Consider the following 22,079-nt stretch of genomic DNA (forward strand, 5'->3'; position numbering starts at 1 on the left):
CATCACATATAGACGCCAAAGTACGTGTTTGATTGACACCTTCCTCCGTCTGAAATGCCGCGTATGACTCCAAGAACCATCTTCATTTCACTTCGTCTCCGAGACAACACGTCTGTTTGTTGTATTTGCGGACATGATGCAGATGGAATCACAGTTGGCCTTTCAGGATGAGACTTCAGCCACTGGCTGTGAGCTTTATGCAGCGCTGTGCCCGGAGGGCCGGCTCCGAGCGCCCCGGGGTCCCAGCGATCATCCTGATGCCCACATGCTTCCTGCTTCCCCCTGTCAACTCAGCTGCCACTCCAGCCGAGCCTAATGCTAACGGACTGAAGGTGCAGCACTATGCGCTCCCCGGCTCCGTGCCTGACGCGCGGCTGGTGTGATGTTAACAGCAGATGTCAGTTTGCGCTTCTCCTGGTTCAACATGTGCCACGCTGGTGGCGGTGCGTCTGAGTGACCTTCTGTTTTGATGACTCATACAATATTTGTGCATCGTACAATAACATCTTTATTCACAGATCATTTTGAAATACGTACGCCATTATTATTGTTTATTCGTTTATTTATAGATTGGAATTTAGATGCATACACATTACATTAGATCATAGAATCTTAGATGATTTGGAGCATATTCTTTCTTACAATAATTATAATGTCCCAAATCCAGTTGGGGGAAAATGCTTTTTATTTGACGCAGAATCAATATTTAAAAGGGATTTATAAAGAGTTATAATAGGTAAATTACCTTTCTTAACTTTGAAAACAATTCTAAAGAAAAACAATGCAACACACATACGTTATTCCGCAACAATCTCATTCGATTGCCAAACCAGCAAACCAATGTGCTTTATATCTAATTAATGTTTATGTTCAAGTAATTTGATTGAGGACAGGGTTGGTTTTGGTCTGGATCGTTATTGTTTGGGTCGGTATGGTTTTGGTCGCTATGGTCATGGTCGTTATGGAGTTAGGGTTAGTTGTAGGTAATTACGCGCAGGGCAGTGTTGCTTGGATTACGCGCAGATGTGGAATGCAGATGTGTGGTCTGTCACGTTCTGCAGCCCTTTCGTTCCCAGGACTGATGGCCTATTCACAGCCACCTGGTCGCTGTCTGTTCATAAAGACACCGTTGCGGGGTTGGACGCAATCAATGCCCCTTCAGCCTCATTTCCTGAGTTCTGCTTTCCAGCTCGTGTCAACAGAAACCAAGAGAAACGTACCTGTTGTTTCCTAAATCAAAGAGCATGACGTCCCTCCCTGTCCAACACGCGCTATAGGTGACGTTAGTGGTTTAATTGGGGCTTACTTCTTATTGCTCCTCTACCTGATACTTTACTTTAAAGGAATACATTTAGGAGAAGAGAAAAACAGGATCAATACTATACCTTGTTGCTTATAAATATACAAATAATGGCAAATATGCAGGGTGTATTAATCGTGTTCTCTCTCTCTCTCTCTCTCTCTCTCTCTCTCTCTCTCTCTCTCTCTCTCTCTCTCTCTCTCTCTCTCTCTCTCTCTCTCTCTCTCTCTCTCTCTCTCTCTCTCTCTCTCTCTCTCTCTCTCTCTCTCTCTGTTTTAATAAATTAGGACCTTATCATAACAAAGAATTTAAGAATAACTGCAGTTCTGAAGCATTCATAAAATGAATTATAATGCAGTTCTAAACCATTGTACCTAAATTAATACTCATTATTAATAAGGAACAGCTTGCTGTTCTACCTACCTGCCTTCATCAAATGCAGCATTATTTCTGTGTTTATGTAGCATTATTAACACATTGTAAATAGTTTCGCAATTATTAACTTACACTTTATAAATGATCTTATGACCCATTCACTTATTTCATAATATTTATTTATTATTATTATCACAAATACGTGATAATAGATTATTACTAATGAGTATTTATGTATGAGCAATGATTTATAAATAAGGAATAACTGCTGCTTTTTGAAGGCCTCCATGTGGCGCTGATTCTAAAGTGCTAATCAGAGGCCTGTTCAAATGACAGATCTTAATATGTTGTGAACACTGCGTGCCTGTCAGCCTGTCATATGATGTTGTTTTCTGTGGAGCTTGTTAAAGAGCCACAACCTTATTCAGGAAGGCCATAGGTGGTGGGCCTCTCCCCCCTCCCACTGCTCTTTGTAAGCCTGATGTCTGCACAATTACGGCCCCACATGATGGTGGACTGGAATCCTGTCCATGACGTGTTTGCTTTCATTATATCATAGGCTACAGCTTCCTATGCAAATCCCAAAAGATCCTCAATATTCAGGTGCTTTTCAGTACTTTATTAAGCCTAAAGGAAATTGTTTGTCCACAATTGCTCCGCTCAAGATGGAAGCATAATACAACTAGAGCATAGAAAATAAGATGATTGGATACAAATAGGAAACAGAGAGAAATATAATATAGATATACCCCCGCACACGCACACACACACACACACACACACACACACACACACACACACACACACACACACACACACACACACACACACACACACACACACACACACACACACACACACACACAACCACACACACACACACACAAAACACAAATGCACACATAGTAAACATGCACATACAAATATATTTAAAGGTGACATATTATACCACAGGGTGTGAGTGTGATTGATTAGCCCTTGCAAGCCGTTTTGAAAACCTGCTCCTCTGACACATCTAGGTGGACACGCCGACACGAGTGGTCGTGTCCACCTAGATGTGTGCTGGCTAGATCAGTCTACCAGCCTACCCAGTGGACTGAAGCAAATGTTGCTCATCTATCCAGCACACATTTAGGTGGAAATGCCTACTAGTGATGTCAGAAGATGCAGATTTTCAAAACTACTTGTAACGGCTATTCACAATCATAATAATGGGGGACATAATATGTCCCCTTTAAATAAAAAGTGACCCAAGGGCTGGATATTTGCACATTAAAACCAAAACAAATATGTAATATGAGGAGTCCAATCAAACTTTTATCAATCCAAATATCAAAGTCAGTGTCTCCCAGCTCGAGGGATGAGGATTTGTGGAGTTTTATTATGACAACAGGAACAAACTGGTGGTGGGTGGAAGCCCTCAGTGTTAAAGAAGCCAGGGCCAATGTGAACAACGGTCTGCTTTCTTTTTGGTGTGAAAGGCCTACTTGTGAAGTGATTGCGCTCCGGTATACCAGCCCTCTGTTACGGGGGCCAGGGGCTCCAGTTCCACCCAGCAGTACAGAAACCCTGTCATCTTAATCAGGTCCATTTATGTTTTACAGTATGTATTTAGCTGCGGTATCAGTAAACATCCAATGATGTTTCCACTATTGCTCTACTGTAAATTTAATTATTTTACACATACACACACGCCCGCCCTCATGTGTACCCAGAATAATTTACCAAGAATGTGTGGCTAGGTAGATGAGAGAAGCAAAATGAATGCGTGAGGTGCACAAGCAAAATTATTCATGCGCCATTAAAATAGCATCTGAACAACGTGCCATTGACATTAAGCCAGGTTTTTCCTGGTTTGTGGCGCAAGTGATTTCTGAAACTGCAAAAAAGCACCAGGGAACATTTGCGCCAGAACACGCCTCCTCCTTTCGCCGAACCGCCCCTTTGGTCGCAAGATCATTCCCTAATTTACCGACGCGTGTCGCAGGAGGGAAAAGAACGCTCTGCGCCAGTTTCAAACTAGCAACGACACATGCGCCAGTGAGAAAGTAAATTGCGCCGGATGCAAGATAGGGCCCTAAATTAGAAATGTGCAGAGGAAATCCACCCAAATGCTCATGCTCCCACAATCACACCTATCTTGCCCTCTGGTGTCGTGAAGTCTTGCTGGAGGGGGGCAGCACACTCAAGATAAAACATGTCCAATGCTTTCTTCCACCAGCCTTGCAGAAGACTTGGGGATGTGCGTACATTACATATTGAACTGAAATTAGCTTAATTTATTCCTAGTTTGAAAGGAGAGTAAAAGGATTGCTATTTGTATTATCACGTATATTATAGTATATTTGTTATTATTATTAATTCATTTTAACGTAATTTAACAAGCTATGCTTTTAATTATTCAGTTTCTACATTAAATAGCTCTAATAGCTAGCAACTAAGTTATTAAGAGATTATTGTGAAAGTTGTTGTTAAGAATTTGCTAATTAGCTGGTCTGAGGCTCTGAAAGCACATACCCAGGGAATTAGTGTATTCAAACAACGAAGCCAAGTCCAAGGGCTGAACTTTCTCCTGTCTCTTGGCCTCTTTAAATCTCATAACTGTCTTCCAGGCTCTTTTTCTAAATAGTTATTTTCACTTTCAAATTAACATGTTTGATTTGATGTTTGATGTTATTGTAATGCATTACTTAATAATTCAAACATATTCATAAACTGCCTTACTAAACAAGAGTTAGAAGGCGCTGTAAAAAAGATAAAAAAGAAAAGAGAAACTTAAAAACCTAAAAACTGAAAAAGTGCTTACGGAGCAAGTGTATTTTTAACTGCTTCTTAAAACTATCCACTGACTCTGTGTTTTTAATAACTAAGGGAATACGGTTCAGGAGGGTGGGTGCTACAAAAAAAACAACGTATTTTAGACAAGGTTGGTAAAACGGTGAGAGTGATCCGACTCTGGTCAGGGGACAAAATAACTCAGATGAATGGAGCAGGGTCAGCCAGTGTAGTGCTTTAAATGGGATTAATGGAATTTGGAACTAAATTCAGTACTCAATGGGGCACCACTGTACAGAAGCCATCCCTGGTGTGATGTGTGACCTACAACCTGTCCTGGTTCACAGTGGCAGCTTTTTGGACCAACTGGAGCAGAGACACAGAAGAGTGACTCAGTCAGAGAACATTTGAGTTTCAGTAGTCAAGATGGGAGGCAATAAAAACCTCAATATTTTTCCAGATCTTTTAAAGAAAATACAGACCTGAATTTGGAAATTTTTTCTTCAAGAAAGAAGTAGGCTTGGACTGCTTTCTTGACAAGCAATTCAAAGGACGTGTGTCAAAAAATACTTAACCAAGTCTCAGTTTCTGAGACTTGGTTAACCTTTGCTGCTGACGGACCAATTCACCACTTTATCAGAAAGCCTCTCAGGACCCATGATAAAGACTTCAGGGTTTAGCTGGAGGAAATGACATGACATCCAGTCTTAGTTGTTAGGCAGTCTTGCAAGGTAGAGAGCTTACTTAGGTCAGTCAGATTGAAATAGAAGTACAGTTACATTATGTCCATAATGCAACAGTGATGAGAAATGCATTTAAAACGATTGTTGGAACCTATGAGGTTCTTCTTGTATTTCTTTCACAGGGAGGTATTTTATTGAATCTCCCTTCAAAGGTACTAGTCATTTTCAGATGGTGATAGCTACTGGATGACCGATCTCAGGGTAGGTATAGAATCTGACTTGGTTTGCTTAAAGCCATCTTGGAGTAAAAAGGTGTTTGCAAGATGTAGCTTAGTTGGGTTAGGCAGAACAGTGAAGAGCATTGGGCTGTAATGGCCAATCTATCTCCCATTGACTGGTTGAAGGTGTTAATTTTGGACCCAGTTTCATTTAACGTTACCGGAAAGTTTTCTCTAAGACTTTCCAAAAAAGGTAAGGTTTGCCTTTGTTCTAAATGTGGGCTCGTCCGGGATTTGACCCTGGGACTTCTCACACCCATAGTAAGAATCATACCCCACTTTTTTTCCTGCACACCCCCTTCTACGTCCCAACCGGGATTGCGCAACCCGAATCCCCACTTTAAAAATAAGAAAAAAAACCTGCAACAAAGCTCGGTTTTATCGCCATCATTTAATCATGCACAAATAACCAGAACACGCATGACAATAACAACATCAACAAAGTATCACTATAATGCAACAAAGCTATGCACAAGCTTCCACTTTTAAGAGGATGAGTGACAGACACAGGCTCAGTAACAGAAAGCAGCCGCGTAAAAGATAAATTGCAGCAATAGGCCAATTAAATAACCGTGGAGCTAGCATTATCAACATCATAAAACACCGCATATGGAAATTATAACGACAGTAGGCTACATTGAATTAAATTGCAATGAAGTTACAAACGATCCACAATAATAAAGAGCTGGGCTGTCGGGCTGATTACTGAGGGATAACAATATTGCATTTATAAAAGTTCCTTGCAGCGCCGTCCGGCAACCTGAGCTGTGCGCCCGCAACCTCTCACTCACTCAGCAGACGCAACACTCACAAACTGTCAATGTCGCAACCAAGTTGATTTTGTCTAGAGGGGAGTAACTGAGAGGCCCCTCCCGAAGTGGTACAGTGGGCCTTGAACTGCGATTGGTCAGAAAGACAATGAAAACATTGAACTCTCGTGCAGGCTTGAACAAGGTGACCCACAAGCACACACACACTTTTAAGGAGCTTTTCACCTGCTCTGTATCCTTGCTTGCCCCAACAAGTTTGTGGGGCGTGCTTGTTGTTTTGTTTCTGGTGTAGCTAGAAACAAAACAGCTCAAAACAGCTCAAAACACACAAGCAAACTACAACACGTATGGTGTTGTAGTTTTTTCTAACGTGACTAGTTGTTGCCAGACAGCAGGGGAAATAACTACAACGTTTGCCAAGCCAAAAGATCGTTAATCGCACGATAAAAAAATGAACGCCGTTAATAACCCGCTAAACTGACAGCACTAGTAATAATACACCAGACCGCCATTACATTTTTCATCTCGCGGACCCCCTGGTGGCAGCTCGCGTATCCCTGGGGGTGCGAGCATACCACACTTTGGGAATCCCTGCCCTCGACCAACGAGCCAGATGTGAAAAAGGATTTCAAACAGATTTTGTTTGGCTTATCTCAGAACTGTCAGTTAATGGTTCATGTAAGGATCGACATGCTTGTTGGATTGTTTGAACCTTTGTGGTTCTAGGTGTTTTTCTCTCATATGGATGTCTCTGACTTAGTCTCCCTTCAAACCTTTGAACCTCGGGGAACACCACATTTCTAGGCATATGAGGAGACGAGTTATCAGTCGCTTAGAAACACTCAGATAAATAGGTGGCAAACCAGTCTAGGGCAGTCCCAGTAAAACCCAACCATTGACGAAGCCTAAGGAGAAGCTAAACCAGCTTAAACAGTCTTACCATCTAGAGACCAGCTGAAGCTCGACAGCCAGAGACCAGCTGAGGTAGTCTAACCATAAAGAGACAAGCTGAAGTAGTCTCCCCATGCAGAGACCAGTGACTAGAAAGCAGCTGAGGCATCTGAAGCCACCAACGCCACACAGAAGTCGCTGCTTTCAGTAATAAACAGCACAGCTTAACGGTTCTGCTCATAGGAGAATAATATGTTAGGGCTCACCTTTCATCCCTGTTTAATTCTGTCATGTTTAGAAATCTCAATGTGTTCTGGGCTGTAGGGTCTCCAGTTCTGCTGTGATCCTTGTGATGTCATGTTATTATTATCATCAATGGCAATTACATCTTAAATGTAGAGGTTTGCTCATCTCTCATCACCCATTGCAACATCTAAGAGAAACGTTTGGTGGAAAAGAAATGCAGGCAGACATAAAGTAACAGAATTTATGGATTCATATAAAATAAAAAGTGCATACATATGCAGAATATAGAAAATATATATCTATAGAAACCCGCAGACAAATCATTGTAAAGACGTTACAAATACATCTACAGGTATCTCTGGGAACATCGCTGGTGGGGAAGACCTAAATTTGGAGGGGAACAAAGCTCACCCATGAGCCAAGTGGCACACCCATGAGCCAGGCCTTGCTCGAAAATGAGGTAATTTGACCTCAAGCAATTTTAACTGGTAAAACAAAACAAAGAAAAAAAATGTCTTCTCTGGCGCCCAGGCCTTTTGAGTATGCTTTAATTAACAGAGATCCTTGTTCACGCGTACAAATAAATGGGTATCACCAGGGGGAATCATGGTGGTGCAGTTCCTTTATGCTCAGCTCTCTGACCAGGTGGCTCCCATCCAGCCTATGCATCAATAACTGTGGAATCTGGTTAAAAGTACACACACACCCACACAAACACACACACACACACACACACACACACACACACACACACACACACACACACACACACACACACACACACACACACACACACACACACACACACACACACACACACACACACACACACACACACACAAAAACAACAACGTATTTTGGCTTTAATCAAAAGTCAATTAGCATTTTTACATCTATAGCCTACACAATTTCCTCATGACTCCCTCTGCTCTTGTTCTCTCTATTTGTGTCTAAATTGTGATGTATTTTATTATAACAGTCAGTGGCAGATTGTAAATGCTTTTGACCCGCTATTGAGAATTATTTAATTCTATATTGCGCTAAAGCACAAATATATTCAAATCCAATTACTGCATATAGTGAGTCAGTCATATAGTGAGTCCATCTCCCTCTGAGAGAAGAGGTAGTACCCTTCACTGGGTTCGTTAAAACATGTGTCATCCTCACATGCAAGTCAATATGGCGAATATATTTGTACAAACTAAATCATGGCTTATAGAGAAGTGCATAGTCCAATGGATGTCTGTGACTTAAGATTTACATCATATTTGCCCTATTTGGGCAAATGATAAGATATCATAATAATAATAATAATATACCAAAACAATTTAGCTGAGCAGGTGACAATTCATCTGCCCTCATCCCTTGCATGAATATTAACTGATTCAATCCTCTAATATATCTTTCAATTTACACCATTAGACAAAAAGAAAAGTACCCCTCTGCTCGATGACGTGAGAGGTGGTCCTCTCTTTCCATTTGCTGCCTCAGATAAGATTGTATTTGGATTACCGCTCCCCGGCCCCCACCCACCCGACCCTCCCCCCTCCCCCAACCCCCAACCCCCTTCCCTACCCCGTGGATAAATAGAAAATCGCGCAGCTTATCGGCAGGTCGCTCAGTTAAAACAATTGATCAGCATCACGCCAAATAAATAACCTGCAGCCTCCAACATGTATTCAAACAAAATTGAAGGACCACGAAGAGGGAGGTCATTTGATTCGATGAATATCGCCTTTGAAGAGAAACTGCTTAACAATGAGGTAAGAATGACATCTTTCCTTAAACTGAAACAAATCGGCTATGAAGAAAAGTCCTGAATGCGAAAGCTGCTAACATTGTGATTTGGCCACGCAGTATAATGGCTTATTTTTTTTAATTAATTGCAACTTCCATACAGAGAAGTTTGAATTGGATAGGCAATGCCTACTAAAATTATACAATTGTAATGACAAATTATTTTGTTATTGTCATAATAAATAAGCCTTGGATTTGGATTTGGATTTGTTTTTTGGAGTGTAGGCAGTTGTATGCGAACTGCACAAAACCATTCAGAGAGTTCAATCAATGCATCATTCATAAAAAAAGAAGAAAATAAAGGTGTTTTTTTTTTCTTAGTGATAATTTGCTTCAAACAGTGAACATTAATCTATGCCTTTCAAGATGACCCCTACTTCCTACCAGAAAGAGCCGTAGCGTGATGGATGTTTGTGTTACCTGCAGGTGGGGATAAGTAACTCCAGTGAGCGCGCTCTGGGCTTGATCATGAATGCGTTTCTTTGGCGCAGCAGAAGCTTTAATGTGAGCCACCCATCCAGATCAAGGGCAGAAGTGGTTGAGAATGCAAACAAATTTCGTAGGCTACAATAATCGTCGACATAATTCTGGCTTTTATATCGTTCAAGGCATTATGCTTGCCAACAAAGCCATATTATACTCGTACATGATCAACGGTTAACTCGGATTATTATCGTTTCCCAACATCCCCCGATCCTCGGGTGTTTGACGAGTTAAATGCTCCCTAATCTGGAGTGCACAATAATACATCTTATTAAGGGATCTATGAATAAATGAGATTGCTCGTGCGCGCCTCCGTCAGACGCCAGGCGGAGCAGCCGTCCGTCTCCAGCAGACAGGTCGGCCTAAAAACAATCGATCTCTGAAAGCACTAATTACATGATCTCAGGAACCCTCCTCACCCGGGCCTCCACAGCTGGTCTTCTCCGTGCTTAATGGAAAAATGGGTCTTTGAGCTGAATAGAACAGAGAACGTGATGTGCGTTGAAGTCTAAATCTTTAAAATGTCAATGCTTGTGGATTAGCGGCCTGCCTATGCGCATAGGGTATCGCTGTCTGAGGTCCAGATGTGGTTATCAGCCCGCTGATCTTCAGCCTGCTAACCCCAATCCCAGTCACTATCTGTTTGGTGATACATTATGAATGTGTTTGTGTGTGTGCGTGCGTGCGTGCGCGCGTTTTTGTACCAATGAGCCTTTTTGAACTTTTTTTATTGAAGACAAATAATGCTTTCATCTATAATCTATATTATCTATATATTTTTGAATCAAGAATATACTAAAAACCTTTAATTATATATACATAATTCATGCATTTGACCAAACAATTGAAAATGTCCATGTCGTAGACGCATATTAAGTAGGGGTGTAACGGTACATAAAAGTCACGGTTCGGTACGTACCTCTGTTTTTAAGTCACAATACGGTACGGTACGGTACGGTTCATAGTTAAGGGGAAAATTAAAAAAAAAAGCTTGTTTGTCAACAACGGAGAATGGCCGGAGATCAGCTGCAATGAAAACACCCATAAACTTGGTTATGGCATTTGCATTTCTGAATTCCCAAACAGGGGTTGTTGAAATAGTGTGTGAGCTGGGTTTGCAAAGCTCGTTTTTTTTTCCACAGCAACAGTGATAGTAGCACCTGGATGGTGCTACTTAGTATTCGAATAATATTCGAAAATCACTCAATCAAGACCCCCCCACGCACGCACGCTCCTCGGATACACGCACACACAATGACACAGGGAGAGGCTTTATTTCAACAACTGCGCCATCAACATTCAACATAAAAAATATTCCATAGTGGGCTTAGGCAGATAGACCTACATGCGCCGAAAACGGATCGCTATTTTTTTATTTAATTATTTTTTTATTTTACTGAACACAGCCTGCATGGCGGTGAATTAGACACGTCAAAAATATAACTTCACACGGTGTGTCTTTTTACAATTTATTTGTTACCAGCATTCGTAGTGTTGATCAGCCGAAAAATAGTCCGCCAAAGACGTTGATGTTGCTTAGCAACCGAGGACGCTATTCACCACCGGAGGTTGTGAAGGCCCATGCAAGTCAACGGAGCGTTCAACAGGATTGAGAAGAGCCGTGTAATAAATAACGACAGTCACATTCCTTATTCGATATTTTACGTGACTCCGCCTATTCGACTATTCGCAATCGTTGCCCGCTATGTACGCCACATTTACGTATCGCGGTACACCTCTGTAAGCGCTCCAAAGTGCCTGTACCGTGACGGTTCGCAACAAATACGTGTACCACCCCTAATATTAAGTGAGTAATGGCTAATGGTTTATTAAAGGTCCCATGGCATGCCACCAGGTGTGGTGTGATTAGCCACTACAAGCCGTTTTGGAAATCTGCCCCTTAGGACATCACAGGTGGTGATCACACGTGTCCACCTAGATGTGTGACTGATAGATGAGCAACGTTTGCTACAGTCCACTGGGTAGGCTGGTAGACTGATCTATCCAGCACACATCTAGGTGGACACGCCCACCTGTGACGTCATAAGGGGCAGATTTCCAAAACGGCTTGTAACCATGGGACCTTTAAATTATATTGTCTCTGCAATTCCTTTAAAGATAATATTTTATCCATGGCACGGTATGATTGTTGATGACTCTATTAAACATTAGGAAGCCATTTCTGTTCGATTTTGAACTTGTAAGCCAACATCGATTTTGCAGTCATGAAGTCATGAAGTCATGAAGTCATGAAATCATGAAATCATAAAGTCATGAAGTCATGAAGTCATGAAATGGGTGGAGCCCTTAATTCCTGTGGTGGGACAAAATCTCTATCCTTAAACAAACGGTGGAAGTGACATGGATTTTTGAAGCTTACACTCAATAAACAGTTTTTATCTAGTGCATTTTACTAATCTATTTCATGTATCATAATTGCTAGTGTCAAGACAAATGCAGCATTTTTTTAATTGTCCGAGTGACGCTGCTTAAGTTGTTAGCACTAAACAGGCCTTGTGGTTCTCAGATTAACAAGTCAACCTTCAACAAAATCGACGAGAAAACCGAGAAGAGCAACGCACCTGAGAAAGGGGGAGCAACAGTCATCTTCTCCCTGAAAAACGAAGTGGGAGGACTGGTCAAAGCACTGAAACTCTTCCAGGTACGGAGAAAATATTAGTTAGTTCATGAGGCATCATCATTGTAATTACATTTCTACACATTCTTGGAAACTTATTTTGTCAGTTGAATTATCCTCACGAATAACTTGCATCGTTACTAATACTATCAGTAATATTATTATTTATAATGTAGCATGCATATATTGTTTAGAGTACCATTGCATTATCGCAAGTGTCGTACATAAAAATACCCATAACTCCATAATGATTAGTATTTATTATTGTGAATGTGTAACAAAATGCCAATATTTACTTTAGGAAAACCACGTCAATCTCGTACACATAGAATCCAGGAAGTCCAAGCGGCGCAACTCAGAGTTTGAAATATTTGTGGACTGTGACAGCAACCACGAGCAACTGAACGAGATCATCCAACTCCTCCGCAAGCACGTGAACATAGTGGACATGGAGCCTCCCGATAACTCCTGTCTGCTGGAGGAAGGTGGGCGGCCTCAGGCACAACATCTCCATCCTCCCTCCGGTCACACACCAACCACTAACACCGCCGCCCCTCTCTCCGTGTGGCAGGAGACATGGACAGCGTCCCCTGGTTCCCAAAGAAGATCTCGGACCTGGACAATTGCGCCAACCGGGTCTTGATGTACGGCTCGGATCTGGACGCAGACCATCCGGTTTGTACTGAGCCCGTCTTCTGCTTTCTGTTAAGGACTAAATTCTTAGACGTCCTTCTTATTTTGCTTCTTTTGTTCCAAAATTAGGGTTTCAAGGACAACGTTTACCGCAACAGAAGAAAGTACTTTGCAGATCTGGCAATGAGCCATAAACAGTGAGTGGGAACGTAGAACGTAGAACGTAGAACGTAGAACGTAGATCCACCAGACAGATGGTAATGCAATATGATATATATGGGATGAGATACTATACCCCACACATACACACACGCACACACACACACACACACACACACACACACACACACACACACACACACACATACACACGCACACACACACACACACACACACACACACACACACACACAAACACACACACACAAACACACACACACACACACACACAAGCACGCACGCATGCACACGCACGCGCACACACACACACGTACATAAGTGCCCCACAGTCCCCAGTGAACACAAATGGCCGCTCTCCCTCGTACATTCCAGCGCTGATCCCATCCCCCGCGTGGAGTTCACAGAGGAGGAGGTGCAGACCTGGGGGGTGGTGTACAGGGAGCTGAACAAGCTGTACCCCACCCACGCCTGCAGGGAGTACCTGAAGAACCTGCCCCTGCTGGCCAAACACTGTGACTGCAGGGAGGACAACATCCCCCAGCTGGAAGACGTCTCCCGCTTCCTCAAAGGTGCAGCACACCTCCTGATGGGACATTCACATCACACCAATGGGCCTCTCTTCATTCATCAATAATAATGATGAATGGAGCCACCCAAGCTTTACATAGTGAATGTTTATGTGTGTGTGTGTGTGTGTGTGTGTGTGTGTGTGTGTGTGTGTGTGTGTGTGTGTGTGTGTGTGTGTGTGTGTGTGTGTGTGTGTGTGTGTGTGTGTGTGTGTGTGCGTGTGTATGTGTGTGTGTGTGTGTGTGTGTGTGTGTGTGTGTGTGTGTGTGTGTGTGTGTGTGCGTGTGTGTATGTGTGGGGTATAGTATCTCATCCCATATATATCATATTGCATTACCATCTGTCTGGTGGATCGTTTCACGGCGGCTCCCATGTGAAACACATGGTTTGATGGTTCTCAGCCTCACCTGTCAATGCCAAATTCTGTATTGTAAAATGTGTGTGATGTGCTAAACGAGTCTGTTTTGGACTTGTTCTGGGATGATGACTGACCGTGTGGGTGTCCCTGTCCCCAGAGCGCACAGGGTTCACCATCAGGCCCGTGGCTGGCTACCTCTCCCCCAGGGACTTCCTGGCCGGCCTGGCCTACCGTGTGTTCCACTGCACGCAGTACGTGCGCCACAGCTCAGATCCCTTATACACGCCCGAGCCGTGAGTCCTTTATGAGTTTTTATGTACGGCTATGCTTTTCAATCGGTCGAATATATTTTTATAAATATTTATTTTAGTGCTGTCAAACGCTTAAAATATTTAATCGCGATTAATCACATTGATGTCATAGTTAACTCACGATTAATCACACTTTTTCTTCTATTCTATATATCCCTTGATTTCGTGCTACCAGCCTTTTAGTGAGATCAGAGAGTGTTGAGAAGGACAGTAAGAAGAGAGATCCACAGTGAATTCAACCCGGTCCACTTGACATCGGATAGGTGCATGGCCTACCGTAAAACTTCAATAGCCCAGGCTTTTATTTGTTTCAATCACTGACCTTTCGAACAAAACTCTTGCTCAGCAAAGATGGGAAATACTATAACATTCATTAATTAAACCAGTATGACTATTCCTACCGTACGTATACACATTACCAGGCTATCGAATAACACGCCTAAACACACACACACACACACACACACACACACACACACACACACACACACACACACACACACACACACACACACACACACACACACACACACACACACACGTGGTAATCAGGAGAGTCGGGAGAATTCCTGGTGGGCCGTTAACGTTTCGGGGTTGTCGGGCTGATTACTGCCGGATAACAATATTGCGTTAAGAAAAGTTCCTCGCAGCGCCGTCCGGCAGCCTGAGCTGTGTACCTGCAAGCTCTTACTCACTCAACGTCGCAACCATGCCGATTTTGTCTAGAGGGGAGTAACTGAGCGGCCCCTCCCGAAGCTGTACAGCCCAGGTGGGCCTTGAACTGCGATTGGTCAGAAAGACGTAACAGCTAATGACAACATTGAACTCTCGTGCAGGCTCGAACAGAGTGACACACACACACACACACACACACACACACACACACACACACACACACACACACACACACACACACACACACACACACACACACACACACACACTTTTAAGGTGTTTTTCACCCGCTCCGTATCCTTGCTAGTTTTGTTTCCGGTGTAGATCAGGTGTAGGTACGGCTTGGCTTCCAGATCGGCTAGGGGTCCGTTGTCCGAGTGGCGTCGCTATCTACAGCAATGCCACTCGGACAAACTAAATTGCATTCTACTTTCACGATAGATAGACAGACAGACAGATAAGATAGATAGACAGACGCCATTTCTTTAAGCTAATTTTCATTTATCTCAGTTTGTGTATTTGTTTTTATCTACTTTATCTCAGTTTGTGTATTCGTTTTTATTTGTTTTATCTACTTAGACTGTTAGACTATTTATATATATAATCTATAATAAATATATATACTTTTAAGCTATTTTTCACTTGTGTGTGTATTTGTGCATATCTACACATATCCAACAGAAAAATCACAATTCTTTTCATGTTTTATTTAACATTTTTGGCCTAACATGAACAGGAGTCCACACACGAGTAGTCAAAATAACAAGCAGTTTATTGCTGCTTAGCACACAAACAATACACAAAACTGAAAATGAAGCTTCTCTTTGGAGTGAACCAAGGCCAAAATAATTAAACAAAATAAACTAGATTTTAAAGGGAAGCTAACTAAACCCAATTATCAAAGTAAATAATAAAAAAGACAATTACTAAAACGAACTTCCTAAACTAACAAAATACATGAGAAAATGAGTCAAAAGAAAAGGCAGCTCACTCATACTGCTTCCAGGTATTAACAGTGACTATATACAAATGTGGAAAAAAGGAGACAATTTAAAGTGACTATGTACAACAAAAGTGACTAGTGAAACAAACTAAGGTAATACTTCACATGCAAATTCAGTCGAAACCAACAAAGCACAGGTCACCCTTGGATGCAGAAACAAGAACAGAAACATTAACGCAAACATCTTAAGGACATATGAATACATATATATTTACAACAATAACAGTTTCATGAGATTTTTATTTATTTATTCTCAAGTATTCTCAAAAGTACATTCGAAAGTCCAACATGTGACAGTTCTCACGGAGTAATGTCCTCTGGGCACAAACGGGTGTCTGCTCCTCTCGACGTGCAGGTAAGGCAAGAGGGACATCTGCAACAAGCAAAGATGTGCAGATATAGTGTCAAGAAGTTAAGTTTGTAACTGACATACAAGGTATGCTGTTGCCCCTAAACTATGGAACTGCTTGCCACTGCATATTCAATTGTCCCCCTCTGTAGCTATTTTTAAATCAAATCTTAAAACTCATCTCTACTCTATTGCCTTTAATTCAGTATAACCGTTCTTTTACCTCATCTTTATGACATCTTTTAGTCTTTTGATCCTGATGTACATTGATTTATTGCATTGTGGCAACGTCTAGCCAACATTACCATTGTTTTTACTGTCATTATTATTATTACTATTGTTACTGTTATTATCGTCATTTCAAATGTATGATTGTTACTTGTTTTATTTTTTATTGTATTTTTTTGTTGTTTTTGTTAGTTTTTTAGCACTTAGGTAATCTGTTGTTGTTTTTTAAATGTGTTTTTACAAAATACATTTACATTACAATACATTTTATTTTGAAGTACTGTTGAAAGTTAAATGCCACAGCCAGGACTTTTATTTATTATTTCTGACCTGGGCCTCCACAAATCTAGGCTAAAAACCTACTTATTTAGGATGGCTTTTAATACCCAGTAGTATGATGGGGTATTAAAAGCACTTTTATTTTATTTGATCTTACATATATACTACATTTATGTTGAAGTACTGTTGAAAGTTAAAATTAAGTAAAGTTAATTCACACTGTGTGACTTACCTTTTATTGTGTATTTTATTGATGCCTTCCGAATCACTGCCTTTCTGCTCTCTGGTTTGGGGGGCCAGTGTTGGTCAATGTGTGGTAAACACTATTTTGTAGGAAATACTTCATTTATTCGTAAAAGCTCTCCATAGCTGCTGCCGATCACCGAAACACAGAAAAAAAAACTACAGCGTCTAGTTACATGTGGTTGCTATGACTACAGCCAGAGCTATAGCGTAAAACAGCCAATCACAACTCTCTGACGTACAGCCAATCACAATGTACTCCCATTCAAGCGTACAGCCAATGATATTGTGTGACGTAATCAGCAGACGACGGACCCCGAGCCGATCTGGCAGCCGAGCCGATCTGGTACCTACACCTGTATGGTGTTGTAGTTTTTCTAACGTGACTAGTTGTTGCTAGACAGGTGAAGTGACAGGTGAAAAAACTACAACGTTTGCCAAGCCAAAAGAGCGTTACTCGGCGTTCTGTAACGGCGTTAAAAAAAATTAACTCTGTTAAAATTGGTTTGCGTTAACGCCGTTAATAACGCGTTAAACTGACAGCACTAATTTATTTATTCATCCTTTAAGTCTTTTTGTTTTGTATCTGTTTCAAATTTGTATTTGTAATATGTTTGGCATGGACACCTGAACCTTGATACATTTTCATTCACTGAATTAAGAGTCTTCTAACATAACTGACTGTTCAAACCAATGTGGGGTCCGCTGACCGGATGACGGTGGTCCTCCAGGGACACGTGCCACGAGTTGCTGGGCCACGTCCCCCTGCTGGCCGAGCCTAGCTTCGCCCAGTTCTCCCAGGAGATCGGCCTCGCCTCGCTGGGAGCCTCGGACGACTCCGTTCAGAAACTGTCCACAGTCAGTATTTCATAAAGCCTTTACTTTACTTTTTATTCTTTGGATCAGGCTCATCATATTCTTCTAATTTTGATTGTCCTGTTAACGTAATGTTTCTGTATGGCCAGTGTTATTTCTTCACGGTGGAGTTTGGCCTATGCAAGCAGGAGGGGAGGCTACGGGCTTACGGGGCAGGGCTGCTCTCCTCCATCAGCGAACTCAAGGTGAACCATTTTAAAGATCTTCAAAGCTTCAGATTATAAGAAGTATTGACCTCTCCCTCAATCTTAAGAGAAGATCAAACAATAATGTATTAATGCTATTCTTCAGGTTAAAAGAGAATACTCCAGACCATGGATGTTTATGCATGTAAGTCTTGCACTTAGTGTACTTTGTGGTTGGATTGTGATTTATTTTATTCCCCCCACAGCACGCGCTGTCCGGTAACGCCAGCATAAAGCCCTTTGACCCCAGAGTGACCTGCAAACAGGAGTGCATGATCACAACATTCCAGGATGTATACTTTGTGTCAGACAGCTTCGAAGAGGCCAAGGTGAAGATGAGGTGAGAGTTCAATTTCTTGGTTTCCCTTCCACATGATTTGTCTCCTCTCTATTTTCTAAAATATAATTCATAGTTGTGCAAAGAAAACATCAGCATTCAATGATGTAGCACTAACACTTACACACACTTTTATGAATGCTTTTTAATACTACTACTAATAAATCCCATCAAGATGACCAATATCAAACGGTTATAGCCCAGTATCAAACATAGATCAACCGATCTGAAACTCTGGTTCCAGAGAGTTTGCCAAGACCATGAGGCGTCCTTTCACCATCCGCTACAACCCTTACACCCAGAGTGTGGACGTGCTGAAGGACACGCCGAGCATTAACAGCGTGGTGGAGGAGCTCCGGCACGAGCTGGACATCGTGGGCGACGCCCTCAGCCGCCTCAACCGCCACCTGGGGATCTGAGCGGTCGCCCGGGACGCTCCTCATCCAATGAGAATTGCTCGGGCGTCGTCAGCGCGTCCTCAACCAAAAGCCCACCACTGTACAGACTGTCAGCTGCTCGTAGGTTCGATGTCTCAAACAACGTACGTGCTTCCATGGTACCTGAATGTCCACGGTAAAAACATATATTTACGGCTTATAACTACTTTAATTACTATGTTATATGACCTCATTTACTTGGACTGGTTTTGGTGAGTGTTTTATATTCACGACGTCTGTGTAATTCATTGTTATTGATGATATTCCTCTCATGTACTAAATCTCTGTGATTGCACTCTATGTTGTGCGCTCTATTGCCGCTTTTCCACCGCACATGTAGCTCGACTCGACACGACTCGACACGACACGACTCGACACGGTAGCAGCACGGGTGCTTTTCCACCGCAAATAGTACCTCCTGGACGTGGGCGGGGTCGGCTGCGCGAAAGGGCCGTGACGTATTTGTGTACGCGACGCAAACAACACATACGCAACCCACACATGGACAGAACCCACATAACAACAATGGAGGACATCGATCACATTACTATTATTAGCTGGCATGTTGAAGAAGTTGGAGAAGTGGAACATGTTGGCTGCGGCGCTGCTATGGATGTTACCAGCATGGTTGCCATGTCGCTCTCGTGACTTCGTCACACTCTCTGGCCAATCAGTCGCCGGCCGTCTGCAGACGTCACCTTTTAGCATCGGCTCAGCTCGCTTGGAACCTAGAGCGAGTAGGTACTAGAAAAAGCAGCCACTTCAGGTACCAGATACCATGGTACCGCGGTGGAAACGCAAAAAATGCGAGCTGAGTCGAGTCGTGTCGAGTCGTGTCGAGCTGGTACCATGCAGTGGAAAAGCGGCATAGGTTACCTTTTTTTATATCCATCCGGTGTATGTATGTATATTTGTCTTTGTGAACTGGATTAATGAATGATAGATATCGCTTGGATATTGATGGATTAATGCTGATAAATTGGTATATTTTGTGGTGATATTCACATCAGTGTACCTCCTTCTGAAGTAAACTGTAAATGTAGTATTTCTTATTGTACAAGTGTACCATTATTACATTATTTTTCTACTATGAGGATGTGTTGTCCACGTAGACTGTAAAGTTCATCACAAATTAAAGAAAGTGCACAGTTTCAACGCTACCGCTACCGCCGGTCTCGTTTCATTCGTGTCGAGAGCAGCGAATGTTACGCCCCTATAAGGGGGGTATAGAAAGAACAACGAGGATGCAGTATTATTAGTTGAAGTTGTAATGATGTTCACAATATTCAAAACATTGCATTTCTTATGCAATTTCAAATATTAGATATACCTGTACAGTATTCATAAAATGGTATTTTCACAATATGCAAAACTCAATACACATAGCAATTTTGAGTGTGCATTGTTTGAGTACTAAATACTAAATTTTAAAGCTTTTCACCATGACACATTTTTCCTCAAACTCAAAAAAAATAAACCTCTCAAAAGTATTTTTACGGGATACGGAATACGGTGCCAGCTTATTCTATAACACATTGGCATATATTTTACACATTAAATTAACACAGCGACAACAGCATTGTCATGAAATGGCAGACACTTTCTTACCACGCGCCTGCCCGTGTGATGCTGCTAACAAGTACGCTAACAGAGTGAGCTCTTCGTTTTCAAACCGACTACTTTTTCAAACATTCCATGCACGGCTATAAAACCTCTCGACATGTCCCCTAGCATTAAAACATAAATACATAAACAATTACACAACCACCATTCTTACCTGTAAGGGGGGTATAGAAAGAAAACCGAGGACGCAGTATTAGGCCTAATAATTGAATCGTCGTAATGGCGGCAAGCACGCTATTCCCCTACAGGCTGAACGAGGCAAAACAAAAGTAATCGAATACAGACCATCTCTAGAGATTGAACTCAAAATGAGGTGAAATAAAGAAACACTGAAACAACTTTCCTAATTTTGCTCTTCAGAATAATGTTGTAGCAAATAAACAATAATGCATTTTTTAGATAAACATGGGAATAAACAAAAACATATTTTACCAGCATCCCATTATACCTGAAAAGGACGGAGCAATGGGTAGCAGATTATAATTGAGTGAAAAGTCAGTTTTTGCATTTTGAAGCATTTTTTACTTATTTACTTGCATTAAGCATTTCTAAACAAACTGCAACACATATTTATAACCATTACACGAAGAACTGTAGTTCACAAAGCGGCCTCACACAAACCCTAACATTATCAAACTTCTTCGCCATAAAATTGAGTTTTCTTTGCATGAAGAATTATCATTTCAATCCACAAACAACATATGTGTAACGGGGCATATAAAGACTGGGACCAGAAAATTATAACTTTCTCTGCATTGAAACCATAGACGGGGAGATGTAGCATCTGGGCAGACCTCAGTTATTCTAACTGCATCCAATTCTCTTGGCTTATGAGCGTCGCCATCTTGTCATAGTTTGACTCCGCCTCATGTCCTCTAACCAAAAAAGGGCATTGATGTGACGTCGGGGGGAGTGAGGTACGCCCATCTAAGTGACTACACCGAATTAGCTTGTAGCTCATTCGTTTTTTAAAACGATGGTACAGTTGACCGCAGAGCAAGGCATCTTGGCACCGGAATGAACGATAGGAATGAACTCAGTCGAGGTCAAGATGTCAGAGATAGCATGCTAATTCTGAAAGCTAGCCTCCGAGGCGAGGTGAGGGTCAGCGGCTAGCTGTCACTCTAGAGGCTGCGCCCCTAATTTTTCATAATTTTTAACCTCCAATAAATTAAAAACTACACTGCTAAAACAAAAAATTCACCCCCCTCAGTGTTGTCATGGAGATATGAACTAAACATACTGACTAGAATGTTTTTTTGGACCAGGCTGTAAATAGGTTTAATAAGACTGTGAAAATGGCCTGTTTAACAAGTGAGTCAATGAAGAATTGCTCACTTTTCGTACCACCTCGTTGTTTTAGTGGGCTGTGGACGGGTCCCTCAATTCATGGAGGTCTGGAAGTAGATATCGCCGTTCACTCCAATACAAGTAGGGAACAGGATTGTGTCTCCACAAAAAATTTCTAGATATCAATCAAGGGCTCATAATTATCTTTATACCATGTACTAATAAAAGGTAAGTTTTCTCTTTTCAAAACGCCTCCTCAAGCGTTTTAG

At 41.9% G+C, this 22,079-nt stretch overlaps 1 protein-coding gene across 1 annotated transcript; it reads left to right on the forward strand.

Annotated features, from left to right (window-relative positions):
- Positions 1–8,923: 8,923 nt before the first annotated feature.
- On the forward strand, positions 8,924–19,216 carry tph1a (tryptophan hydroxylase 1 (tryptophan 5-monooxygenase) a). Its single transcript, XM_060061277.1, has 11 exons — positions 8,924–9,081; positions 12,126–12,260; positions 12,538–12,721; positions 12,808–12,911; positions 12,999–13,066; positions 13,422–13,618; positions 14,132–14,267; positions 17,794–17,920; positions 18,028–18,123; positions 18,330–18,463; positions 18,705–19,216. Exons 1-11 carry the CDS (start codon positions 8,992–8,994, stop codon positions 18,877–18,879), a joined length of 1,446 nt encoding a protein of 481 aa, XP_059917260.1. The 5' UTR covers positions 8,924–8,991; the 3' UTR covers positions 18,880–19,216.
- Positions 19,217–22,079: the final 2,863 nt, after the last annotated feature.

The sequence above is a fragment of the Gadus macrocephalus genome, chromosome 9 (genome assembly GCF_031168955.1).
Source record: "Gadus macrocephalus chromosome 9, ASM3116895v1".
NCBI classification, from domain to species: domain Eukaryota; kingdom Metazoa; phylum Chordata; class Actinopteri; order Gadiformes; family Gadidae; genus Gadus; species Gadus macrocephalus.

Coding starts and splice junctions, on each gene's coding strand:
- tph1a (XM_060061277.1), top strand. CDS start 8,992: ATGTATTCAAACAAAATTGAAGGACCACGAAGAGGGAGGTCATTTGAT. Junction 12,722..12,807: donor CTCCTGTCTGCTGGAGGAAG/GTGGGCGGCCTC, acceptor TCCGTGTGGCAG/GAGACATGGACAGCGTCCCC. Junction 13,619..14,131: donor CGTCTCCCGCTTCCTCAAAG/GTGCAGCACACC, acceptor CCCTGTCCCCAG/AGCGCACAGGGTTCACCATC.